This window comes from Hippopotamus amphibius, chromosome 2 (genome assembly GCF_030028045.1).
Source record: "Hippopotamus amphibius kiboko isolate mHipAmp2 chromosome 2, mHipAmp2.hap2, whole genome shotgun sequence".
NCBI lineage: Eukaryota > Metazoa > Chordata > Mammalia > Artiodactyla > Hippopotamidae > Hippopotamus > Hippopotamus amphibius.
In genome coordinates this window covers 164,058,231-164,080,397 of record NC_080187.1, presented here as the reverse complement: position 1 = coordinate 164,080,397, position 22,167 = coordinate 164,058,231, and the positions used below count along the sequence as shown (strand labels likewise).

At 38.3% G+C, this 22,167-nt stretch overlaps 1 protein-coding gene across 3 annotated transcripts in view; it reads left to right on the top strand.

Annotated features, from left to right (window-relative positions):
• Positions 1 to 22,167, top strand: part of AKAP6 (A-kinase anchoring protein 6) — a 551,024-nt gene that overhangs the window by 411,752 nt on the left and 117,105 nt on the right. For all 3 annotated transcript variants that reach the window (XM_057721871.1, XM_057721869.1, XM_057721870.1), the window contains one exon: positions 13,744 to 13,864. In XM_057721871.1, the coding sequence (XP_057577854.1) occupies positions 13,744 to 13,864 (121 nt within the window). The remainder of the gene's footprint in view (positions 1 to 13,743; positions 13,865 to 22,167) is intronic.

Below are 22,167 nucleotides of genomic sequence, written 5' to 3'. Positions count from 1 at the left end.
ACTTGATAATAATTATACTCATAAAAATGGCAACAGTAACGTATTTGGCTTTTATACTTGAGCCAGACAACAAGGGGGAGAAACTGTTCCCTTAAGTTCTATAAGATGTTAATAGCACAGTATAAACCTATGTAACTCTAGCCAAAATATTCCTTGAAAAGGCAGGAGGAAAGAAGTATTCTCATGCACTTGCTTTCATTTATCTTTTAAGTGCTTATAGTTCTGACATGACTTAAAATCCTCATTCAAATTTTGGGGATAAATTAAGAACACAGGTAACAAATTCTGTCTTGTGATATAACCCAAGGTCTAAGAATATAAGAAAAGAATCAGAGTCATAATTCTTTTTAGGAAATGGGAAAAGACTTTTCAAACTTTAAAATTTACCTCTCTATATAATTTGTTGCTCTGTTAAGATATTTTTTGTACATAGACATGTTATGCATGTATTTGATTCATCTTACACAATTCAGAAGACATTTTTTTCACAAGAGGAAAAGCATAGCAGCAAATAAGAAAGAAAAGGTTAAATCTTGGAGTATGAACAATAAGGTATTTTGAGGCCTTAATGTGCTTTAATTTCTCTAAATGCCTAAATAGTCTCTAGTGTACCCACAACCACAAACTTTAGGTCACATTTTCATGTTTTCTAAAAGCCCTGGGGATTGAGCGGGCACCACGTGCTTGGGACCTCAGATTCCAAGGGCCCAACCTGAGTAATTACTCTGGGCTCCGAAAATCATACATCTGCCCTGGGAATTGCTTGGTTAACAACAAGCATTGTTCTGTAAAGTGGGAGTAGGTGACCTTGCCTGATAGCCTTTGTTTATGCTCCTTAGGGTGCTGAAGGCTGTGCATTGTGCAGAAATTTAAGTGTGTGCTAAAGAAAAGGCAGCTACTTAATACTGAGGACAAAAACCATATACTCCTTTCTATTTTCTGTTTACACACAGAAAACCATTGTTTGAGAAATGCACGTGGGTGAGGTTATCTGGGCTGTCCTGCCCCTAAGGCTCTTTGCTCCCACAGTGGAATCCTTAATTCTGAAGCCTTAAGAACACAGCCTTGTAAAATTATCTGCTCCAATGATACATAAACTTCATTAACGGTTCCTTTTGTTACATAGAATGAGCATTGTTTCTGATAAGCAGTTGTGGGAATAGTGTGGGCTTTCTAGGGTCTTCATTCCGTATGCAGATAGATGTCCAGTCTACTAAAGAGGACATTAAGTTGGTGATACAATTCGTATATTTTCATTTTCTGCTCTTGCCTACATGCATGTGGAGAAGAGTATGCAGTTAAAAAATGTATACGATTACTCCAGGGAAGACTCAGATGCTAGATTAAATGGAGATTTTAAATTTCTAAGAATTTTGCATAACCAAAGTATTGTTTAGAAATGAATTTATAACCTTTCTGGCTTGATGGAAAGGTGTACATCAAGGTGATTTAACACAGCTCATATACAACTGTGAAATGTGTGTTCAGCAATCATGAATGTGTGTGATGGGAAGATTTCCCCGAAAGCATGTGAAGTTGTGGGAACTATAGTAACAGAGTGTGTCCCTCTGTGGGAGACACTGGACACTGGCTCCTGCATCGCAAAGTGGGAAACCATGGCTTCCTGGAGGGATATGCTGTGCGTGAATCACTGGTGGTTCTCGATGGCAACAGGTTGGTGCTTTTGATTCCTGCTGATTTAAATGAAAGCTTATGGATTGTTTTGTTTCTTTCATCCAGTAAAGATTCTGAAGGCCTACTACGTTCATGGCACGATGTTCTGAGCAGAGTTTGTCAAGAACACTTACAGTTTGTATATTTTGTAAAGTATAACCATCTCTTTTCCTGACACCTCTTTCTATCAAGAAGTTGTCTGCTTTCATTTTTTTAATGAATTTCAAAATCTTGTTTACTTCATTAAGTAGCATCCTACTTCCTGTCAAGACTTAGTGTAGATTAAAAACCAAGTCTTTTGATCAGCTTATAACTGATAGAACTGGGAAGCAAAAAGGCTGGGTGACTGGCTTGTCCAGAACCTCTGCTCAGAACCCTGGGTCACAATGCAGCGGACAGTCCATGAAGTCACACTCTGCCCTCACTCTGAGAATTTCACTCGGAGCCTTGATAAACAGTTTTCCCCCTGAATCACATGTTATGCATATTCCGTGCTGTATGAAATTTGAATTATGGTATCTTCCTACTTTGGAGAATTGGACAAGTCTTAGGGCAATTTCATTAAAGCTACAAGGAAGTTTGGGCAGAAACATTGCAAAGGATGCTTAAATGTAAAAAAACAATTGATTTCATTCATTAATTTGGCAAATATTATTAAATACCTCCTATATGAAGTACAGAGATTGAAAGGCAAAAATGAAATGGTCCCTGCCCTTAAGAGACTCCCAGTTTGGTAGGAGAAGCCAAATCTGTAAACAACACGTAATAAACTATCATAAGTGCTGAGTTAGAGATCTGCGTGGAGTAGGGAGCAGGGCTCGTGGAAGACAGAGCTCACTTCTGACTGTGGTGGGAGGAGTTGGAGCAGGTCAGGAAAGATAGCAGAAAGAGAGGACTCTGGAGATGATTTTTCAAAAGAAGGCTAGATCAGGGGAAGAGTTTTCCAATTTAATCTGAACAAACATTTATTGAGCACTTACAAAGACAGACCGTAGTGCATACCTTCATGAAACAGTCTAGCAAGAGAGTGCAGATTAAACCAGTATTTGCCTGTGCAGTGATGAAGAAGGGGAAGCAGAGGGTGCCAGGGAAGCTCAGAGCAAACAGCATGGATCCATGAGGCAGGGCTGTGTCTGTCGTGTTCACCGCACTGTGCCCTGCATCCTGGTGTGTGCGAGGTGCTATGTGAATGCATGGATGCATAAATGAATAACTAAAACAGAGCTGGGGCTCAGAGGGAGCAAAGGTCTGGAATCATTAGACCTCCTGCTGTTCCATGTGACTGGAGGGGTGGGTAGAAAGTTGGAGGGAGGGAGGTGAAAAATAAGGGTTGGGAAAAAAGCGAAGTCCAGATCCTGGAGTTCATCACTGAGTTCATGGTTCTTAAGCAGGATAGTGTATCAGGATTACCTGTGGAGCTTTTAAGCCAAAAAATGCCTGCCCATCTCACCTCACTAAAAATGCTGATTCACTAGGCAGGAGTGGACCAAGATATGTTATATTTGATGCCCACTTCCTGTTGAGAACCATGGCTCTAGTGGTTTTCAAAGTGTGGTCTCTGGACCAGCAGCATTAGTATCTCCCGGGAATTTGTTAGAAATGCACATTCTGGGTCTAACTCCAGATGTACTGAATTGGAAAGTCTGGGGGTGGAGAGCAGCAGTGGAGAATGTGGAGACTGGATTGGAAGCTAACGCCAGAAAGAGTCGATAAACCTTGGATGAGGGGAATGGGGGAGAATAGAAGAGCCACTCTGATGCTCCAGTTTCTGGCTCGAGAGGAGGAAAGAAACTAGAAGGATTTGGATTCAGATGACTTTTGTGTCATCCAACATTTAATAATTCCTGAGCAACTACGAAGTGCAGGCTCATCAGGCTGGAGATGTAGAGGCAGTGGGACACAAAGGGTGGCAGGGCATGGGAATGAGGAACGCCTGCCAGGAGAAGTGTCATGGAGGACGGCCCCGGGGTCAGGAGTGACAGCCAGAGTGTTTCCCACAAAGGAGGCAGTGTGTACAGACAGCTGGAACCAGTCAAGGATTCCAGCAAGACTAGACTGACAATTTTAAAACAGTATTCTGACAGCAGTCTGGAGACTAGATTGGCACGGGCAGGGCTAGACAGTGATTGGTTAAGAGGCTATTACAGTCATCCAAGTGAGGAATAGTTAGCACCTGAGCTCGCAAGACAGCAAGAATGGTAACTGAAAGAAGGAAGTTGAGGACGGGCCCTGGTCACCGAGTGGGTGGGGGGCCTTAAGGGAGGCGGGATTTAAGACAGACCTCCGTGTTTCAGGCTTCTGCACCCTGACAAATGGACATGGCAGTCACTGAGGTGGGGAATGCAGGGGAGGAGCAGGGCGGCGGGGAGAAGCTGCGTGTTTGGGACATAGTTCTTTTTATGGTCTGTGGAACATCTAAGTAGAAGTGCCCAGGAAGCAGGTCTGGAGCTCAGGAATGTCTTAGACTCCTCAACCATCAACAAGGACAATATGGTAACGATGAGGTAGCAGAGGCTGAGAGAGGTAGGAGCTTACCTTGGGGTAGTCTATCCCATAAAACCTACCCCAGGTAGATATAACAGTATCTTTAAGAATGCTGGCTTTAAAAGGTATGGCCAATAGGAACGTTTTTATTTCGTTAGACTCTTTCAGACCGTATTGTACACGTCTTGTAAAACAACTACACCCCTGAAAGTTCCAGGTGATATCTTGATTAGCGTGAATTGAGGACTATGGTAGGCTATTATTTTCTGTCTTAAAGCTGCAGGTAAAAAGCTCCTGATCCTAGCTATTAGAATGCATTAGATCTCCTCTTGCTTCCAATCGCACAATAGAATTTGTTTTTAGGGATGGTCATACATTCACGCTAGGGGTCAGAAGTAACAGCCAGACTGTTTCCCAGAGTGTTTTCTTAAAGGAGGAGAGAGAATGTACATAATTAGAAATGAAGGATTGGAATTCAAGTTGGCACTCTGCTACTTTTTAGCTGTGTGACCTTGATTGGAACACTGAACCTTCTCAGTAGGCAATATTTCAGTCTGTAAAATGGGAATACTTATCCCAGTCTACTTCCCATACTTTTTGCAGCACAGAACTATAATAATCAATAAGAAAATGTCTAAATACTTAGATTGTAATAGACCTGTGAAAAATCAGTTCATGAAATATGCATAAAAGCGACTGCTATGTTGCAGGGCATCAGCCCAGGTGCTAGGAATGAAAAAGATACATATGACTTAATCTCTACTGTCTAGTGAGGGAGAAAGCCAGAGATACTCAGATACAACCTTATGAAATAACAGGCAAAATTCCAGATAGAGAGTATTATGAGGATACTTAGGAGGCCTGCCTAATCCACCCTGGCTAGAGGAGGTTAGGGAGGTTTGTGGGAGAAGGGGACTGCTGAGCTGTCTTAACGGATGCATGGATACTAGCTGTTAGAAAAAGATTGGGTAGAGGGAGGGTGAGGATTTCAGGTGTGTATGTAGGGTAGGGGTGTGTGTGTGTGTGTGTGCGCGCACGTGCACGCACACACACACACATATTTAGGGTTACCATAAATAATAATTTGAAGTAGAAGGATATGGAGATGTTTCCTGCCTCTGCTTCCTGGGATCAGGAGGAAATCCCAAGGCAGCTCTTAGAGACTTCTGTTCTTGAGGTAAAGTTCTAGAAGTTACATCAGTCTTGGTCATACGCCAGGCTTCCTCTGGCTGTGGGGAATGCGGGCATTGTCCACAGATGGATATGTCGTCGAGGTTGGTGCTCTGTGTGTGAGGATAGAGGAGTATTCACCCCTCATCGTGTAAGGTTTTAGCATAAATTTTACTTCCAAATACGAACAGTATATATAGGTTGTTTCCAAGCACAACAGGTTGAACTAAATGAATTTTAATTAGACAAAAGGTTAAAAGTTTGGCAGTAAAGATGTGTCCATTTTCCTTTAGGAAAATAAGTATCCCTGGATCAGTGTGAAAATATACACAGATATATATTCCCAAAGAGGAATGATATTGACAGATGAAAACAAATATATCACTATTTAAAACATTGCTTGATTAAAGATTAAATTTCACTCTCTAAATTAATTAAGCAATAAGATACACTGAATGACTTTAACAACCTGAGAAGGGATATAATCACCCCTGAATTTCACTGCAATAGGGTGATCTTTCTGGTTTTCTGCTGAGCAAAAGGCCAAAAATATTTCTGTGCAGTTGGATGAACATTCATGCTCACTCATATTCTTTCTCTCTCTCTCTCTCATACACACACACACACACACACACAAAATGACAATTTTGAATTTCTGCTCAATGGGTGTTATTGAAACATTGCTATATAAAATGTTTTCTTTTTGGTACACACCAGCCATAACATGAAGTACTCTTTCTTGCCTGTGCCCGTGTTGAGAACATTCTCGCAGATAAATCACCAGATAACCCAAAGAGACCTTATTTCCACCCTGCACTTCTACTTTCTTCCCCTGATTCTTACCCTGTCTTAAACTAATGAACAGTTGGTCAATGTTCATTTCAGGTTCTTTTTGCTCCTTCTCTTGTGCTCTGGTGTTACTGAATAGTAAAATCACAACACAGCCTGCAGTCAAAGGAGCCAAAAGTGCCCGACTACCTTCTGATATTCTGGGCACTGTGTGATTATTAAAATAGGTCTTTCTGGGCTGAAAAAAATCTCACCAGTATAAATGTATTCATTTGTGATCATGATACTATATTCTTTTAATGTGCAAATACATACTAATATTAGACCTAGACAGTCTTCCATTTCAGTAATGTAATGCCATACATGCCAGGAGCCAACAAAGGGTGAACCAGAGAGGTAGTGGCATAATTTCTCGGGAAGTATTATTTCACAGTTAACAGTGAAGTCAGCTATTATACACACACACACACACACACACACACACACACACAAACACACGGCTCCTTTCCGTCTTAATAATGCTCAATTTTTGTACTGCTTTGGAGAGTTTATGGGGTCTATTGAAGGAGAGCGGTACGAGGGAACCTAAGACAAATCTACTCTACCTCATTTTAACGTGCAGAGCTTAACTTTTTTCTTTAAAATGTATTCCTTTATGCATTCCCCCATTTCTTTCACAAAGGTTTAAGTCGGCTTACAAAAATATTTACAATAAAATAGAATAAGTATTTGACTGAAGTAAGTTAAGCAAAAGTAAAATATGTATAAGAAAACAAACAAATGCATGTTCTATGCATGTCCTCAAGAAGGGCAATGATTTGGCTCTAAGCCTTCCACATCCAAAGAAAAGAGTGACATTTCATCCATCAGAAAATTCATAGTGTCCTAAGATTAAAAATAATATATATATGGGGAAACACAGCTTCTTATGCCATTGAATCCTGAGAGGAATTTCTCCTGTAGTTCTTCAAGGAGAAGATAGGCATCTGTGCACTACATCCCTATAAGAGAAACCAAATTCCCAGGACAGTTTTTTTGATGTAGGCTGCAGAAGTGATGTCAAAGCACATCTGAGGAAGAGCCATTCTATGAGTAACTAGAACCTTGTAGTCTGAGCATAGCACTCTCTGGCCAGGGTCAGCCTTGATGGAGGAGATAGACCAAGCCATCTTGGGAGAGGTCTCTGTGTTAATTCTGCCACGCAGTTTTTGTTAGGGATTGGGTGGCCGAGAGTTATTTCTTGGTTGTTTACCTCCTGCCCTAACCCTGAGGGTAAATATTCCCTACTGCTTGTTAAATCTTCGAGGACCAGGCAGGCCTAGGGTGGACTAGAGCTTTTACAAAAAGGCTGAGGCGCCCGGTGTGCCAGCAGCAAGTCTGGATCCAGCCCCCTCTAACACACAGACAATGACATAGGAAGCTTTCTCTCTCTCTTTTTTAAACATTATCTCTTGCTTTGTCTTTGGACGTACTGGTTCTCCCACTTGTGTTAGAATCACTTCTGATTCTAAATTCTTCAGAATGTTTTCAAGCTCTTTGGCTAGAACTTAGTCCAGTGTAAGATCTGAAAATTTAGAGAAGGATTTGACTTCCTGACAGCCTAACAGAATCCTCTAAATACATACAGAGACTTACATTAATATTTCTAATTCTATGGCTAATCTTAGAGGTTAGAATTTTTTTGCTTTATGGCTTTTATTTTAATAGCAAGGATTTGTGGACAGACAGTCCATGAGACCATAAGAAAGTGGGGCCAGTCATTAACAAATCTGTAGGGTTGATTTTATTTTTCTTAGACATTTTCACATGTACATGGGTATATATGAGAACTGAGAAAATTACTGCTGGAGAGAACTCCATATTCCTTTTTATTTATTAATGGCAAAGGCACACTGCTTTTCTCATGAGGAAGTGGCTCATGAATTTTCATTCAAAATAGTAAATTAGTGTCCACACTTTAATGTGTTTAGAGTGGAAAGGGATTCTACATGCAACTGTGCAAAGCAGATTTCATGTCTGGAAAGCTAAATTTTATTCTTTAATGATATTATGATTGGGCTAGGTGCCACGCTTGTATCTCCTTCTGTGCTTACATGACACATGGAATAGAGGATGATGGGAAATTCTAATTAATTAGGAAATTCTAATACTGTTATTAGTATTTTACTTCAGTAATATTCTTAAACTATATTTTTACAAGATTTTGTTACCATTACCTTTAGTGTCTTTTTTGAAAACCAGAGGCAAACTTCCTTGAGCAAACAATGTGAACAGTGAACACTTAGTGAATATTTGGGGAAAGAATCAATATGCTAAAGAAGCTAGGAAAATTGGATCATTTGACAGAAGTTCCAACATAGACAGGCTGGTATCTCAGAAACCAATCTTCTGTTTTTGGATGTGTTGGTGTGAAATTAACAATTGCATTTACAAAAGATGGATTCTTAAATGCTCCAAAATATGTGTGACTCAGCCTTAGGTAGAAAAACTTCCAGGGTTTTTTAGTATTATTTTTTCTTCAACTGATAGTTGCTCTATTTTGATGATTTCTTCATCTGGTGTCTGGTTTAATCAAAATTCCTTAGTGGACCAAGCTGGAACCTCATATATTCACACACACCTCCCATTGATTTCACTTGGGTGAAACTTTATCTTTTAAGCAAAGTTTAAGTTGAAATGTTGAGTTAATGATGCTCACTTTAAATACCAAAGGCTGAATGCATTTATGTATTCAAACACTTAGCTGGTCAAACATAACTCCCACCAGGGTTTAGGGGAAGGATCATTTCTTAAACTGTGCCAACCTCACAAATAATATATTGCTATCCAATCTGTCGAAAAATGATACTAAACAGGCTTGTTAGTGTTTTATTTCTATGGTGAAAGGCCCTGGAATCCTTTTTTAACCTTAAAAAGGCAAGAAAATGGTGAACAAGATGTCGGGAAATACTTTTGGCAATTACCATAGTAGTTAGCCCAAATTTAGAAATAAACACTAAAGAAAAAATTGCACATTTATTTTTCTGTAGCCTTGTCTCTGTCTCTATTAGAATTTCAGACCATGAAATAAACACGTAATTCTATATTTGTCTAACAAATATAACTGTCTAACTGGCTTTGATAGAAGACTTTTTCTCCTCATAACATGATTAAGCTTTTAAAGCTCCAAAACCGGTAATATCATACCTACAATAGAATGTCCAACGCTTTTATTATGAAACCTTCAGGTATATGGCAATTTAAAGGGAAAATATCCAAAAGAATAGGATTTTGGTGATGTGTTTGACTTATAACACCTTCTTAGAGTATCATACAAGTCTGCTTTGTAATATTTTCAGAGAGTATAACATACTCATAGAGTACTGAAAAGGTATGCCTTGAGGTCTTTTAACTTCTAGGAGTGAATGAGTTGACATGACCCCAAGCACATTTACAAAGAAAATTTTATAAGGAAAATTCCTCCAAAAGAGTAGTTCCCGTACTCATAGTCCTTATAAGATTCTGAACTACTTGCCGCAAATTCAATCACGTCTCTCTCCCTTTTAAAAAGAGGGCATTTGTCACAAGGACTTCAGGAAAAATACCTGGTTCTGAATTCAGCTGATAGAATCAGCATATTCTTCCAAGGCATATAGAACCGTTAACTAGTTCTATGCTACCCTTCATAAATTCACTCATCTATGATCTTTTCTTTTTTCCTGTACATTAGCTGGTATTTCCCCTGGACGACATCTTTTATAAAATTGCTAGTATATAGCACACCTTTGTAGGTAATATAAACATAAGATAGTAAGCTACTTCCTTTACCTAAAATTTTTCCTAATATGATGAGCACATTAAATTATAGTCATTTCAGAAGGCTTCAAAAAAATAAAAACAAAGAAATTCTAGCAATTTATTTCTGATTTGCTACAAAGCTATGTATTTAATTTCACTAAATTTGGAAAACTGTCAGGTTTTTTCCTAAGCTGTGAATTAACACATGGCAAAGAACCCAAAATCAGGCACAAATGCTTAAAAAAATGTTTTTGTCTTCAGTATTAGGACCTTATGAGAATTTGTTGTTTGGAAAACACTAGTGCTGATTCTGCACTAATGAAACAAAATATAGAACCTAAGCATTTACCATATCTAACAAACTCAGGCCTAAATATTCTTAGCTAGGATGAAAATAGACTAGACTGGAGGAAGTGTATCTGTGTTAGGTTCATTCACCACTTGCAGGTCTCCAGTGTAGACCATCTGAGAATGAGCCTGAGGTACATTTAACTAGAAGAAATGGCTTTTGTTCTAAGTCCTTTGATAGGGAGAATAATAGGAGGGAACAGCTCAATGGATACAAAGACATGGTAAAGAGCTAGTAAAAAAATTCCATGATTCTGAACATTTTATCTTCCTGTATGTAGTTTTCATCTATTTAAAATCTATTCATAAATCTCCTTTAATTTTCACTTTAGAAGCAGGATGTGAAAGGAATAGGAAAGCAACTCACATTAATTGAGAATATAATGCGTGCAATCATTTCAAGTAAGCAAACGTACCATTGCGTACTGAAGGCAAAATCTCACCTTCAGAATGAATGAAGACGCCTGTCTGTATTGCACTGGTTGCTTTGGTATTGGCATCTAGGGATAAGTCATTCTTGCCCTGCTAAAAGTTTTTGGTTTCATTATCTACATTCATTCATCATCATTTACCAGGTAGTATCCTGGGCATTAGAGATACAAAGATAAATTCATCTTTTGCCCTTGAATTGTTTAGTCATAATCAAAGTTTCTTTTTTAATCATATACATATGGAAAAGAAAACAGTCTTATTATCTCTTGCTGATTGATAATCTGTGAGACTTCTTAAACACCTACTTCCCTGGTACAGCAAGGGAAAAAACCTGGTTTTAACATCAGAGTTCAGGCTCTTACACATGATGCTTGTAGCCTCTCCTAAACAAACATTCTCTTTAGGCAACAACCTCCTGGAGTAAATGCTGTTTTTCAGAGTTCCTATTCCTCTCCCTTCTTTTGTGCAAGATGGCATCTGAGAGTGTAGGGGGCTTACATGACCTTGTGATTCTGGGGTACAGTGAGGCCCCCTGGCTTAATGTGGCCTCTAGGTGCAGACTGCCTGGGTTCAGTGAAATGGGTCTTGCCCCTGACATTATGAGGTTGCCCCGAACAGAGGGCTGTGGCTGCGTTATCTCTTGGCTTAGTCAGGAGGTATTTCCTGCTGACTAAGCCTCATCTCAGCCTTCACTGGCCCAGCCAACTCTTTGAGGTCTGGCTTCAGAGGCCCCCTTGGCTTTTCTTGGGGGGGGGGGGGGTGTCATTGTATCTCTGTTGCCATGGCAACACTTCTGTCAAGTTCACCAGCTGAACTCCCAGAAACCTCATGGGAGGATGAGAGAACAGTCTCCTCATAGGGAATGAGAGAACAGGGTAGCAAAGAAAATCCTGACCACAGCTCTCTGACTACAGCATCCCTGCTTCAGGTTATTGTGAGGACATTGTTTAAGGCAATCTCCCAGACTTCCTAGCAGGAAACAGAACTGACATCCTGGTGCTTTTGGCTTTCCCTTTAGGTCTTAGGCCAAGAGAGGGGTGGAGACACATTCGAGCACCTGCTCCTCTTGCCTTTATTTTGTCCTTATGCTCCAAATCCACAGAGATGGAAGCGGAGAGCCTTTTCCTTCCTTTACGCTTTGCTTTTCATATTCCCTTGAATATTTTCTCCTATGTGTGACTATAAGGAGCATACTCTGCTAATTTGGGGGATGGCATTCCACCTTTCCCCAGTCTTTATGGTCAAAATGTGGGAGGGTGCAAGGAGAGAAAAACCATGAACATAATTCAGGAGGTATTTCTAAATGATTGTGCCCGTCGTGTGAGCAAATGCTTACCAGTCATTCCTCATTACTCACTCACAGTATGAATAAAGAAAGCCTGATGGTTTATTTGTCCCTGTTGCAGTGGTTTTTGCTTGTTTGTTAATATTTTGAAATGGGATACTATTTCACATTTCACTTGTATGCTGTAAGTCCTTGCTACTCAAAGTGAGGCCCCAGACCAGCAGTGTTGCCGGTTGCCAACACTGATTAGAAACACAGACTCTCAGGCCCCACCCTAGAAGTACTGAGTCAGTACCTGCATTTCAGCAAACTCCTCAGTTATGCCATATGTACATTAAAGTTTGAAAAGCACTGCTCTAGACCACCTTAGCCTTACTAAAGGTTTGGCTACATCAGCGATACCCATCATTGGCATTCAGTAAACATTTATTAATTAATTCTGCTTGTTAGCAAGTGGTAATCCTTGCCCTGGGTGCTTATGGCTCTAATCAAGAAACTTTATGGTAAAGTAATTAAAATAAAATAGACAATTCTAGATGTAGTTTCCTTTATCACCAGACACACCTTAATTTTTTTGACAGGTCTATTAAGATTAAATTGTAAGTTATGAAAAGCGGATGTTCATTTTCTTGGAAAACAGTCATTTCATGTATAGAGATAGGGACAAGGTGGTAATAAGATGCTCACTTGATAAATTCAGATTCATACCTGAGGCTGCTGCTTCAGTAGTACTCATAGGGTTTTGCTCAGTTAGAGTTTGACAAGACTCTAGGATTTCTTTTAGGGGGATGATTTTGGGGAGAAGGACAAAGTCATAGTTTTTCATTCTGTACTTTCATTTTCTGATCACAGTGTTTTAGAAGAAACTGAGCTTTACTTATTCACCAGGCTTTCAATAGAGAATCACATTAATCCTTTTAAGCTCCTTATTCTAATGATTTATTTTGTTGAAAACCACAGCGATCCTCCTTTGAATTTTAATGATTGCTGGCTATTCAGAGATTCATTGTTTTGACTTCCTGTCCTTACCTTTGTTTCCTACATGTCTGTGGGGAACACCTGTCTAATACTGGATCCTCCCCTAGTTCTCACTGGCTTACCAGAGTCACTCAAGCCTATCTCTGAGTGTTAAGCTGAAATGCTGGCTACTCATCCATGACAATAAATGTAGGATATACGTTTGCAGAGATAGGCAGATAGACAGCAGAGGGACAGATAAATGATTGAGTCATTTCCCAGTGAAAATAATATTTTGGATGTGATAGTATATTGTGATCATTATAGAGAAATTAGTTGAATTAGTATTCTTAATCATGAATATATTGGGATGCAATATCTGGAAAATCTAATCAAAGAGAAGGGGGTTCGAAGGTTCAGAGTGCTGTTTTTGCCCCAAATTCTGGACTGTGTAACCTTCACAAGGCACTGACTGACCCTCCATTTCTGTCTGTTAAATATGACAATGCTCTTTTTCAAGGATGTCATAGTAATCACTTTGTTCAAATGCTTCAAATCCTCAGAAAGGGTGAGCAAATGGAAATAGCCATGATATTTCTTGGTATGAGCATCGGAATTACATGTTGTTTTCAAAATCTAAGAAATGGCTGTGTCACAGGCTTGAGTTCCTATTTTGCCCACTGTGTAACCACATAGAGAATTTTTCCTTCTCTTTTTGCAGGTATCACCTAGGAGCATCATAGGTTTTCAAGAATATATTATTCTAATACAAGCTTCTAACAACTACACTGTATTTATGCATAATACATTTTGTGCCTTATCTTCAGGCTTCTGGACTTTGATTCAGAATATCAGGAGCTCTGGGATTGGCTGATTGACATGGAGTCCCTCGTGATGGACAGCCACGACCTGATGATGTCAGAGGAGCAGCAGCAGCATCTTTACAAGGTTAGAGCTACCCTTCTTGCCTTTACCTTGCTGTGGAAGATCTGATTAGCCTGACAAGTCTTTCTCTCAGGATATCTTTTGCGTTCATTGTATGTATCATGGTGTCTATTAGAATTCCCTTCCCTGTCCCCAAACTCATTTCCATCCCTTGTGTGCTGACAGGCTGCACCGACATCATAATTGCAAGAAAGTTCCCTTTATCACATTCTATTTGGTGTAATTCTATAGAAGGACAAAGATTTATCTTCAAGATGAATAGCAATAAATGAAACTGCATTGATAAATAGACCGAAACAAAATGAAGGATAAATGGACTGGTGACATTTAACAAAATGTGTTTTGATTGGAGCGCTCAGGTAGATTCTATCCACCCCTCAGATCTTTCCAGAGATAAAAGAGATTTTGCCTTCCATTTGGCTTTCTGCTTCCAGGGTACAGGGCTTGTCCAATTTAATGCTTTTTAGTGTTACATAGTGCAGACGTTGTCATATTAAGTCAATACATTTGCGTGTGATTTAAGAAAACTAGCTTGGAACTCACATATTGATTGCAGCCAATCCATCTGATAAGTATCTATATTGTTTTCCATGTCTGTTAATTCACCCTTAACCTAGTGTGTTTTACTGATTTTACTTAAATAGTCTTAGAAGTTCTTATAAAACAACCATGTGATTTTGACGGAAAAAATAGTTGCAAGATTCACAGTGTCTGAAAAAGCAGTTGGGGAGGGTAGAGGGACTTTCCACTGAAATATCAGACTGCAGTAAATCTTCCTCATTTAGGCAATTTTTATTGGAGTAATTCTGACAGTTGTCATCCTTGAATTGCTTTGAGCATATGGCATATTTCAAAGAGCAGATTGTGAATCATAAAAAATAAAATTAATAACTAACCACAGAATCAGCAACAGTATAATGACAAGAAACAACTACCCTCTAGCTTTTTAAAATTTCTTATAGAATAAGAAGTGCATTCAAGGTCAAATAAAAGTTGTCTTCTTTCTTCTCCAATTTTTATCGTTTTAAGTTACCTTTTTTAATATATTATTTTAACTTTTATGTCTAAAGAGAGATATTTATTTGTACTTTTCAGGGGTCTGGTAGACTTTAATTAGTGTCCCCTGGAAATCATCTTAGTTAAGAGAAGATATAAGCTCCCCAGGGACTCAGCAAATGGTGATATTTCACTCCCTAGAGAATTCTGTCCAACATTAATCAAGTTTGTTGACTACTAACTATTTCCTGTGTGAATAGCTGTCCACATTAGCCACAAAGCTACCATCTTCTGGCATCACGTATTGTTAGAGTAACAATTTCAACCTAATGTAACCAAAGCTAGATGATTTCACATTTCATGCCAGGATCAAGAATAATATGTGAAAAATGCTTATAAATCTGTATTAATTTAATAATACAAAATATTTGTTTTATTCCTAAGACTTAAGCATTAAAAGTCTAGCCAAAGAAAAAAAAATAACACAAAAGTTATCTAATCATAAACCATTATCTCAGATTTTATTTCACCCATGAAGCCAAATAACATTTCTTTTCTTCTTGATGCATTTTGTATTTTGCACATAAACCACTATTTTTGTTAGAAACAGTGCTATTCTTTGTCAAAATCACATCCATATAATTTACATCACAATTAATAGGAAATCATTGAACAAAAAATGCAGTCTTCTTTTGCTTGTGGTTTCCTTGTAAGTGCTCTGCCTGAGAATTCCCATTCTTGGCATACTGAGGGCCATTATCCCACCCACTCAGTACTTGTGGATTATAATATTTTTTATAAACATTTTTGTACTAGGGTTCTTCATTTGTGACTCATGTCCTGTGTTTCTGCTTTTAGATGCTCAGCATATCTAAGCTCATTAGACTCTGCATTTGGCTTATAAACAAATGAAAGATTACATTAGAAACCTAGAGACTGTCATACAGAGTGAAGTAAGTCAGAAAGAGAAAAACGAGTATCATATATTAACGCATATATGCGGAATCTAGAAAAATGGTACAGATCAACCTGTTTGCAAGGCACAAATAGAGACACAGACATAGAGAACAAACATATGGACACCAAGGGGGGAAGTGAGGGGGTGTGAATTGGGACATTGGTATTGCCATATATACATTAATATGTATAAAATATGTGACTAATAAAAAAATATCAAATTGTACACTTTAAATATATGCAGTTTATTGTATGTCAATTATATCTCAATAAAATTCTTTTTAAAAAGGAAAAAAAAAAAGAAACCAAGGACAATGCTACAGGTTTGTAATATCTCTCTTTACATAAGCCCCCAAAACAATTTGGAGGTTCCTTAAAAAACTACAAATAGAACTACCATATGATCCAGTAGTCCCACTACTGGGCATATACCCAAAGAAAACCATAATCCCAAAAGAAACATGTACCATAATGTTTATTGCAGCACTATTTACAATAGCCAGGACATGGAAGCAACCTAAATGCCCATCAACAAATGAATGGATAAAGAAGTTGTGGCATATATATACAATGGAATATTACTCAGCTATAAAAAGGGATGAGATGGAGCTATATGTAATGACGTGGATAGAGCTACAGTCTGTCATACAGAGTGAAGTCAGTCAGAAAGAGAAAGACAAATATTGTATGCTAACTCACATATACGGAATCTAAAACTGGTACTGATGAACTCAGTGACAAGAACAAGGATGCAGATACAGAGAATGGACTGGAGAACTCGAGGTTTGGGAGGGGGCGGGGGGTGAAGGGGAAGCTGAGACGAAGCGAGAGAGTAGCACAGACATATATATACTACCAACTGTAAAATAGATAGTGGGAAGTTTTGTATAACAAAGGGAATCCAACTCAAGGATGGAAGATGCCTTAGAGGACTGGGACGGGGAGGGTGGGGGGGACTCGAGGAGGGGGGAGTCAAGGAAGGGAGGGAATACGGGGATACGTGTATAAAAACAGATGATTGAACTTGCTGTACCCCCCCAAAAATAATAAATAAATAAATAAATTTAAAAAAAAAAAAGAAAAAAAAAAGAAACCAAGGACAATGCTACAGGTTTGTAATATCTCTCTTTACATAAGCCCCCAAATTATTCCAGAGGTTTAGAAACCTCCAGAGCAATCCTGTGGATATTGATGAAGGAGTCATTTAGAACTTGGGGTGGCTCCTGAATTAGAAAAACTGAAGGAAGAAAATTAATTTCATGTCTTTGCCAAGAATCCCCAGGGGTTCTCAGGTTAGGTCAACATTTTCAGTGTCCCATTTCTCTGTTCTAATCTGCTTGTCTAGGAATCAACGAAACTAATGACTTAGGGGAGGGAGGTTTGGAGCCTGTTGATCACATAGACTCCTAAAGGAGTAAGGCTTTTCAGTTGATCCCCAGGCCTTTCTAGGTTTTCTATGTCATTTGAGTCTCCCTTAATCATCTTTAATCTTAAAATTTGTTGGCCCTGAAAGTTTCCAGTGCTTCATCAGCACTTTTCACTAAGGGCACCATTGACATTTGGGACAAAACAATTTTATTATTTTGTGGGACTGACCCTTCCACTATAGCACATTTGTTATTCATGTTCCTTCAGTCATTGTGACAACTCAATAGGGCACCCAACTCATTTCACAGCATTTCCAATACATCTCAATTTATCTACATCATCATTTCTTAAAATGCTTGTATAACAGCAAGAAAAATGCTTAGCACTTATATTCTTTATGTTATTAAGCAAAGCACCTTACATAATGGATATTGAACTAATAGTTGTTGAGTTAAAACAGTTAAGGATGGGATTGAAGCTCATAATCCCTGCTATTAGTGAAAAGAATGAGGGTGAAAAACTTTTAAGAGAGGCCTTCAACTGAGTGATGGTAAAATCCTAGGAACTGTAGATAAGGACAGAATTATCATTCCTGTTATTGTGGAATTTGAAACTTTTGTCCTGCTCTCCCTTGAGGGGCTCTATTTCTCATTCAGCTCTTTTCCTGGCATAGATAGGCATGTCCAGACCCCAATTCTGCATTGCTCAGTCCTACGTTGATGCCTGGAGTTCACCTTTGGAAATGTTAGGTTAGAGAAAATATAGTAAGACGGTGGTTAATGAGTGTGAAGATTTTTTAGCATTTTCAACATTAGGCACTACCTTCTTGACTTTACCTACTTATTTTATATTCTTGTCTCTGCTAGAAAATCATGTGACCTTAACTCCTAGATATGGAACTTTAGATAAAGACCCCAGGCTATTCATACAGCAGACCTCCTGAGTGGGGCGCCTGTTGTGATAATCTTGGTTACCCCAAACCAACAAACTACTCAAGGAGCTTTTAAAGTGAAAGAATTAGGTTTAACAAGCAAAGAATACATTGATACAACCTCACATAATTTAGAACCTTAATATTACAATGAGCTGTAAAGTGGATTATCTTTTTAAAACATTTCCTGTTATTTTCAGATTGTTAGAAATTTAAGATCATTTTCTTTCTGATTAGTTTTAAACTGCAGGGCCCCAAGAACAACCTGATTCTTATTAAAAAAGTAACCACTCCCTTAAATATATTTTCTTCTTTGTTTGGAGACTGAGACATACTGCCAGTGTCTTTCCTTCCCCGTTCTCAGTTTGGCTCGGCCATAGAATGGGGACCTTCTGAAGCTATTTTCTAATAAACATGAGCAGTATCATCAGCCTAGAAAACACAAATGTAGTCTTTTCTCGTTTTTTTTCTTCCTCAATCTGAGAATCACCTCTAAGGAGAATTTACTCCCACTCTCTTTCTTTCTTTCTCTTCATTCCTCCTACCTTCCTAAGTAGGACAATTTAATTTGTCAAAAGTAACACCGTGATTTTGAAAGTTCAGCTCCTATTTGGACTAGCGTTACGAAGCCAGAATTCATAATCACGGGGAGCTGTCACTCTGCTGGTCTGCATGTGCATTAACTATTAATGGAGAAATATTTAAAACCCACTTGCAAAGGAAAAGCTTCCTTTTTTCATTTCTGCAGATCAAAGGTGGCATTATTCTTGGGCTCAGGGAAGCTCAAGATACCTCCTCCCCCATTCTATACATTTTATAGACTGAGTGACCTGGAAGCATCTCCATGGTGGGAGAGCTAGGGCCCAGACTGCGGCTGTTGCTGCTGTCCTGCCCGCTGCAGCAGAGGCAGCTGGTTCTGGATTGCCTTGTCAGGGGCTTCTTTCCTTGCACAGAATCCTGCCGTCCTCTGCCACCTACAAAGCATAGGTGACAGAGCCCCTGGCCGTCCTGGATTGGTGTGGGCTTTCAGAGACGCAGGGTTAATTTCAAGGGCCAAATGCAGAAGTTATAGGCGGGTGATTACTGTTATAATTGAACAAGAGCGGTTTTCAGATAGTATGAAGCTCACTAAAACACCACATTTATAGATGTATTCCTTGAGTGAATGGCTTAACTGCTCCTCATCAATAAAGTATTACATGATGTTACTTCTAAGGGGTTAAAAATAACTCTTTCAGCTTAAAAAAAAAAATACTACTAACAATGACTTCAACCAAGACGTGTATACTTTCAGGGGATTTACACTGAAGATGTTATACTTCCTAGAGGGTTAGTTACTCATGCTTTCTGCTTTTATGGGAAAAAAATGCATGTGACCTCTTTCTCCATTGGTATATATATATAAATATATCCTGTGTGAAAAAAGGAAAAGACCGTTAATTCTGTATAATACAGTGCTCACTAAACATATTAATTACATTTTAGTTTTTTTACTGGTTTGATGTTGTTTATAAGAATTCACAGGGAAATAATAAAAATATTTTTACTATAAAAGTACAAATCAGAACTGGGAAAATATACGTAGGCCAGATTCTATTTCTGAGAGAAGAGTTAATATGTAGACACATGGACTATAAGGTCCTACACAACTACTAAAGATGATCCTAAAAGTTTATTCTGGGTTTCCTGGTAGTGAAAGCAAAGAGGGAATTGTGCCCAAATGCTAAATTTATGTTTTCCGTGAGAAAAATCGTTGTACTTCCTTTGGAGAAATTAAGTTTATTTTGATACTTAGAAATGAAAATATTTTCTTTTAGGATTTTTTTTTATATAAGGGGTTAGAATGATATAGTAGAGAAATACCTAACCACAATATTTCTTACAAGTAGATTTCTGAACATAATACTTCACATAATACAAGTGAGTGAGTTATTTTTTTCTCTGACTCTGTTGCCAGGTAATGTTTAGAGACTTTGAGAACAGCTCTCACCCATAGGTGGCTCCTTTCAATAATAATTTGGCCAGATGGAATTAAGGAAAGGACATCAGTATTACATATTGGAAAAGAAGAGATTATTGGTAAAATGAATAAAGAATAGAAACATTGAAGAGATGGAAAAGCAGTTGAAATTAGTTAATGCAAAATTAACAAAAGAATAAAGGAGTAAGTTAAAATCATGGCTAGACAAATGAATAGACTAGAAAATGCTAAAAAATCAAATACAAATAAATTTTTCAAACCAAAACATTGAAAGAAGTTTCAGGGGGAAAAAAGCCAGCTATGAGAAAGGGGTAAATTTTTTTTTTTTAATTTTTTTTTTTTGGGGGGTACACCAGGTTCAATCAACGTTTTTATACACATATCCCCGTATTCCTTCCCTTCCTTGACGCCCCCCCTCGAGTCCCCCCCACCCTCCCTGCCCCAGTCCTCTAAGGCATCACCCATCCTCAAGAAAGGGGTAAATTTTAAAGGGGTAAATTTTAAAGGAGAAAATGTTACTTTAGAGAATTTGGATGTGTATTATAAGACAAGCCTTTTAAAAGAAACGTGTATGGAATGGGATAAGAAATTCTGGGGAATAAGAAATATAGTGTAAAAGAAGAAAAATGGGACATAGTTGACTTGTTATTTTATAAGTATTGATGCCAAAAAGATGTTGTCATAGCTATGAACCCATCATAGAAAACAGATTAATCACCCTGTTCTTATATTTTGTGATTTCAACCCTCTACAATAGTTCTCTTTCATTTTGTCCTGGACTATATTGATCTAAGTAATTTCAGATGTGGCTTGATACCTTTATGACTGAACTTGAGCTCTTAAAACTGCAATGGTAATCTGGTTCTTAGTCCAGGTCACAGGAGCTAGGATTAAAGTAGAAGAAAATCCATTAACTTTTTTTTAAAATTTACATGGTGATGTATAGAGTAGAAATACATGTCAAAAAATTAAATTCTGTTAATTAAGCCTTGTATTGGAATTTCAGTACCAAAATTTTCTACCTTGATTGTTTAAAATGAAGCAAATTACTAGTTATTGAAGCAGTCAAGGTAAAAATGTACCAGATATATCAGGCACAAGAACCTAATGAGAATTTTTTTACCTCTTTCCCAGTAGATTAATTGTAGAGCTTAATTGTATGTTAGATTAAAACTCCATTAAGATAAAAAGAATATGCTTAAAATCATTATTATATTTCAAAAAACATTATCTAATCATTTTTAAAGTGATCAGAACGGAAAAACCTAGGCTGTCTCCACTGCTCTCTAGAAGTGAATTTGTTGTTCCATTTTTATTAAAGTTCAAAAAGTCCTTAGATTAACTGTCATATTAATTTGATCTTTGATAAATCAGTGTTTGCTTTGAATACTTGAATATATATATATATTTTTTTTTCTTTACTTTTCTTTTCCTTTTTTAAGAGAGGGCAAAACTTATCCTGAAAATGTTTAGAAGAAGAAAAAGTAGATGGATGTGGTTTCTGAGCAATATATGAAACACTATTTAAGCTGGAGCTTATAATACCTATTTGCATTGCTTTTTTAAAAGGGGAAAAAAAAAAAAGAAGGATGTGAAGCGAATAGTATGCCAAGAAATAGCTGGCTCTGTGTGCAGAGGGGCAAGGAAGGAAAGCCCCGCCAGCAGTTTTTGTCTCTGGCGGGTGCGCTCCTGTCCGGAAGGTGCGCTGGCTCTCGGGGCAGCCTCTGCTGCATTGTGCTGCTTCTCTCTCCCCGGCCTGGCCTGCTCTGGCCTAGAGTGGATCAAACAAGCCGTGGGGAAAGTTCCCCTCATTTGCATCACTTCTAGACAGCCCTGTCGTACTCTTTGCTGACAGGAAATCACTGTCTTTGTCACCTTTTCTCAGGGCCCTCCTTTTGGCAGAGATGGGCCATGTGACCACGCTTAATCACAACCACAGGGCTGGCTCAGGGCTCAATGACATGTTTTCCTCAGCACTTCAATAAATGGGGTAGAGGCGTCCGTAGGAAATGACTACATTAATTTTAGAATGAAAAGATAATTAACACTTGAAGGACTAATGCTACAACCTAT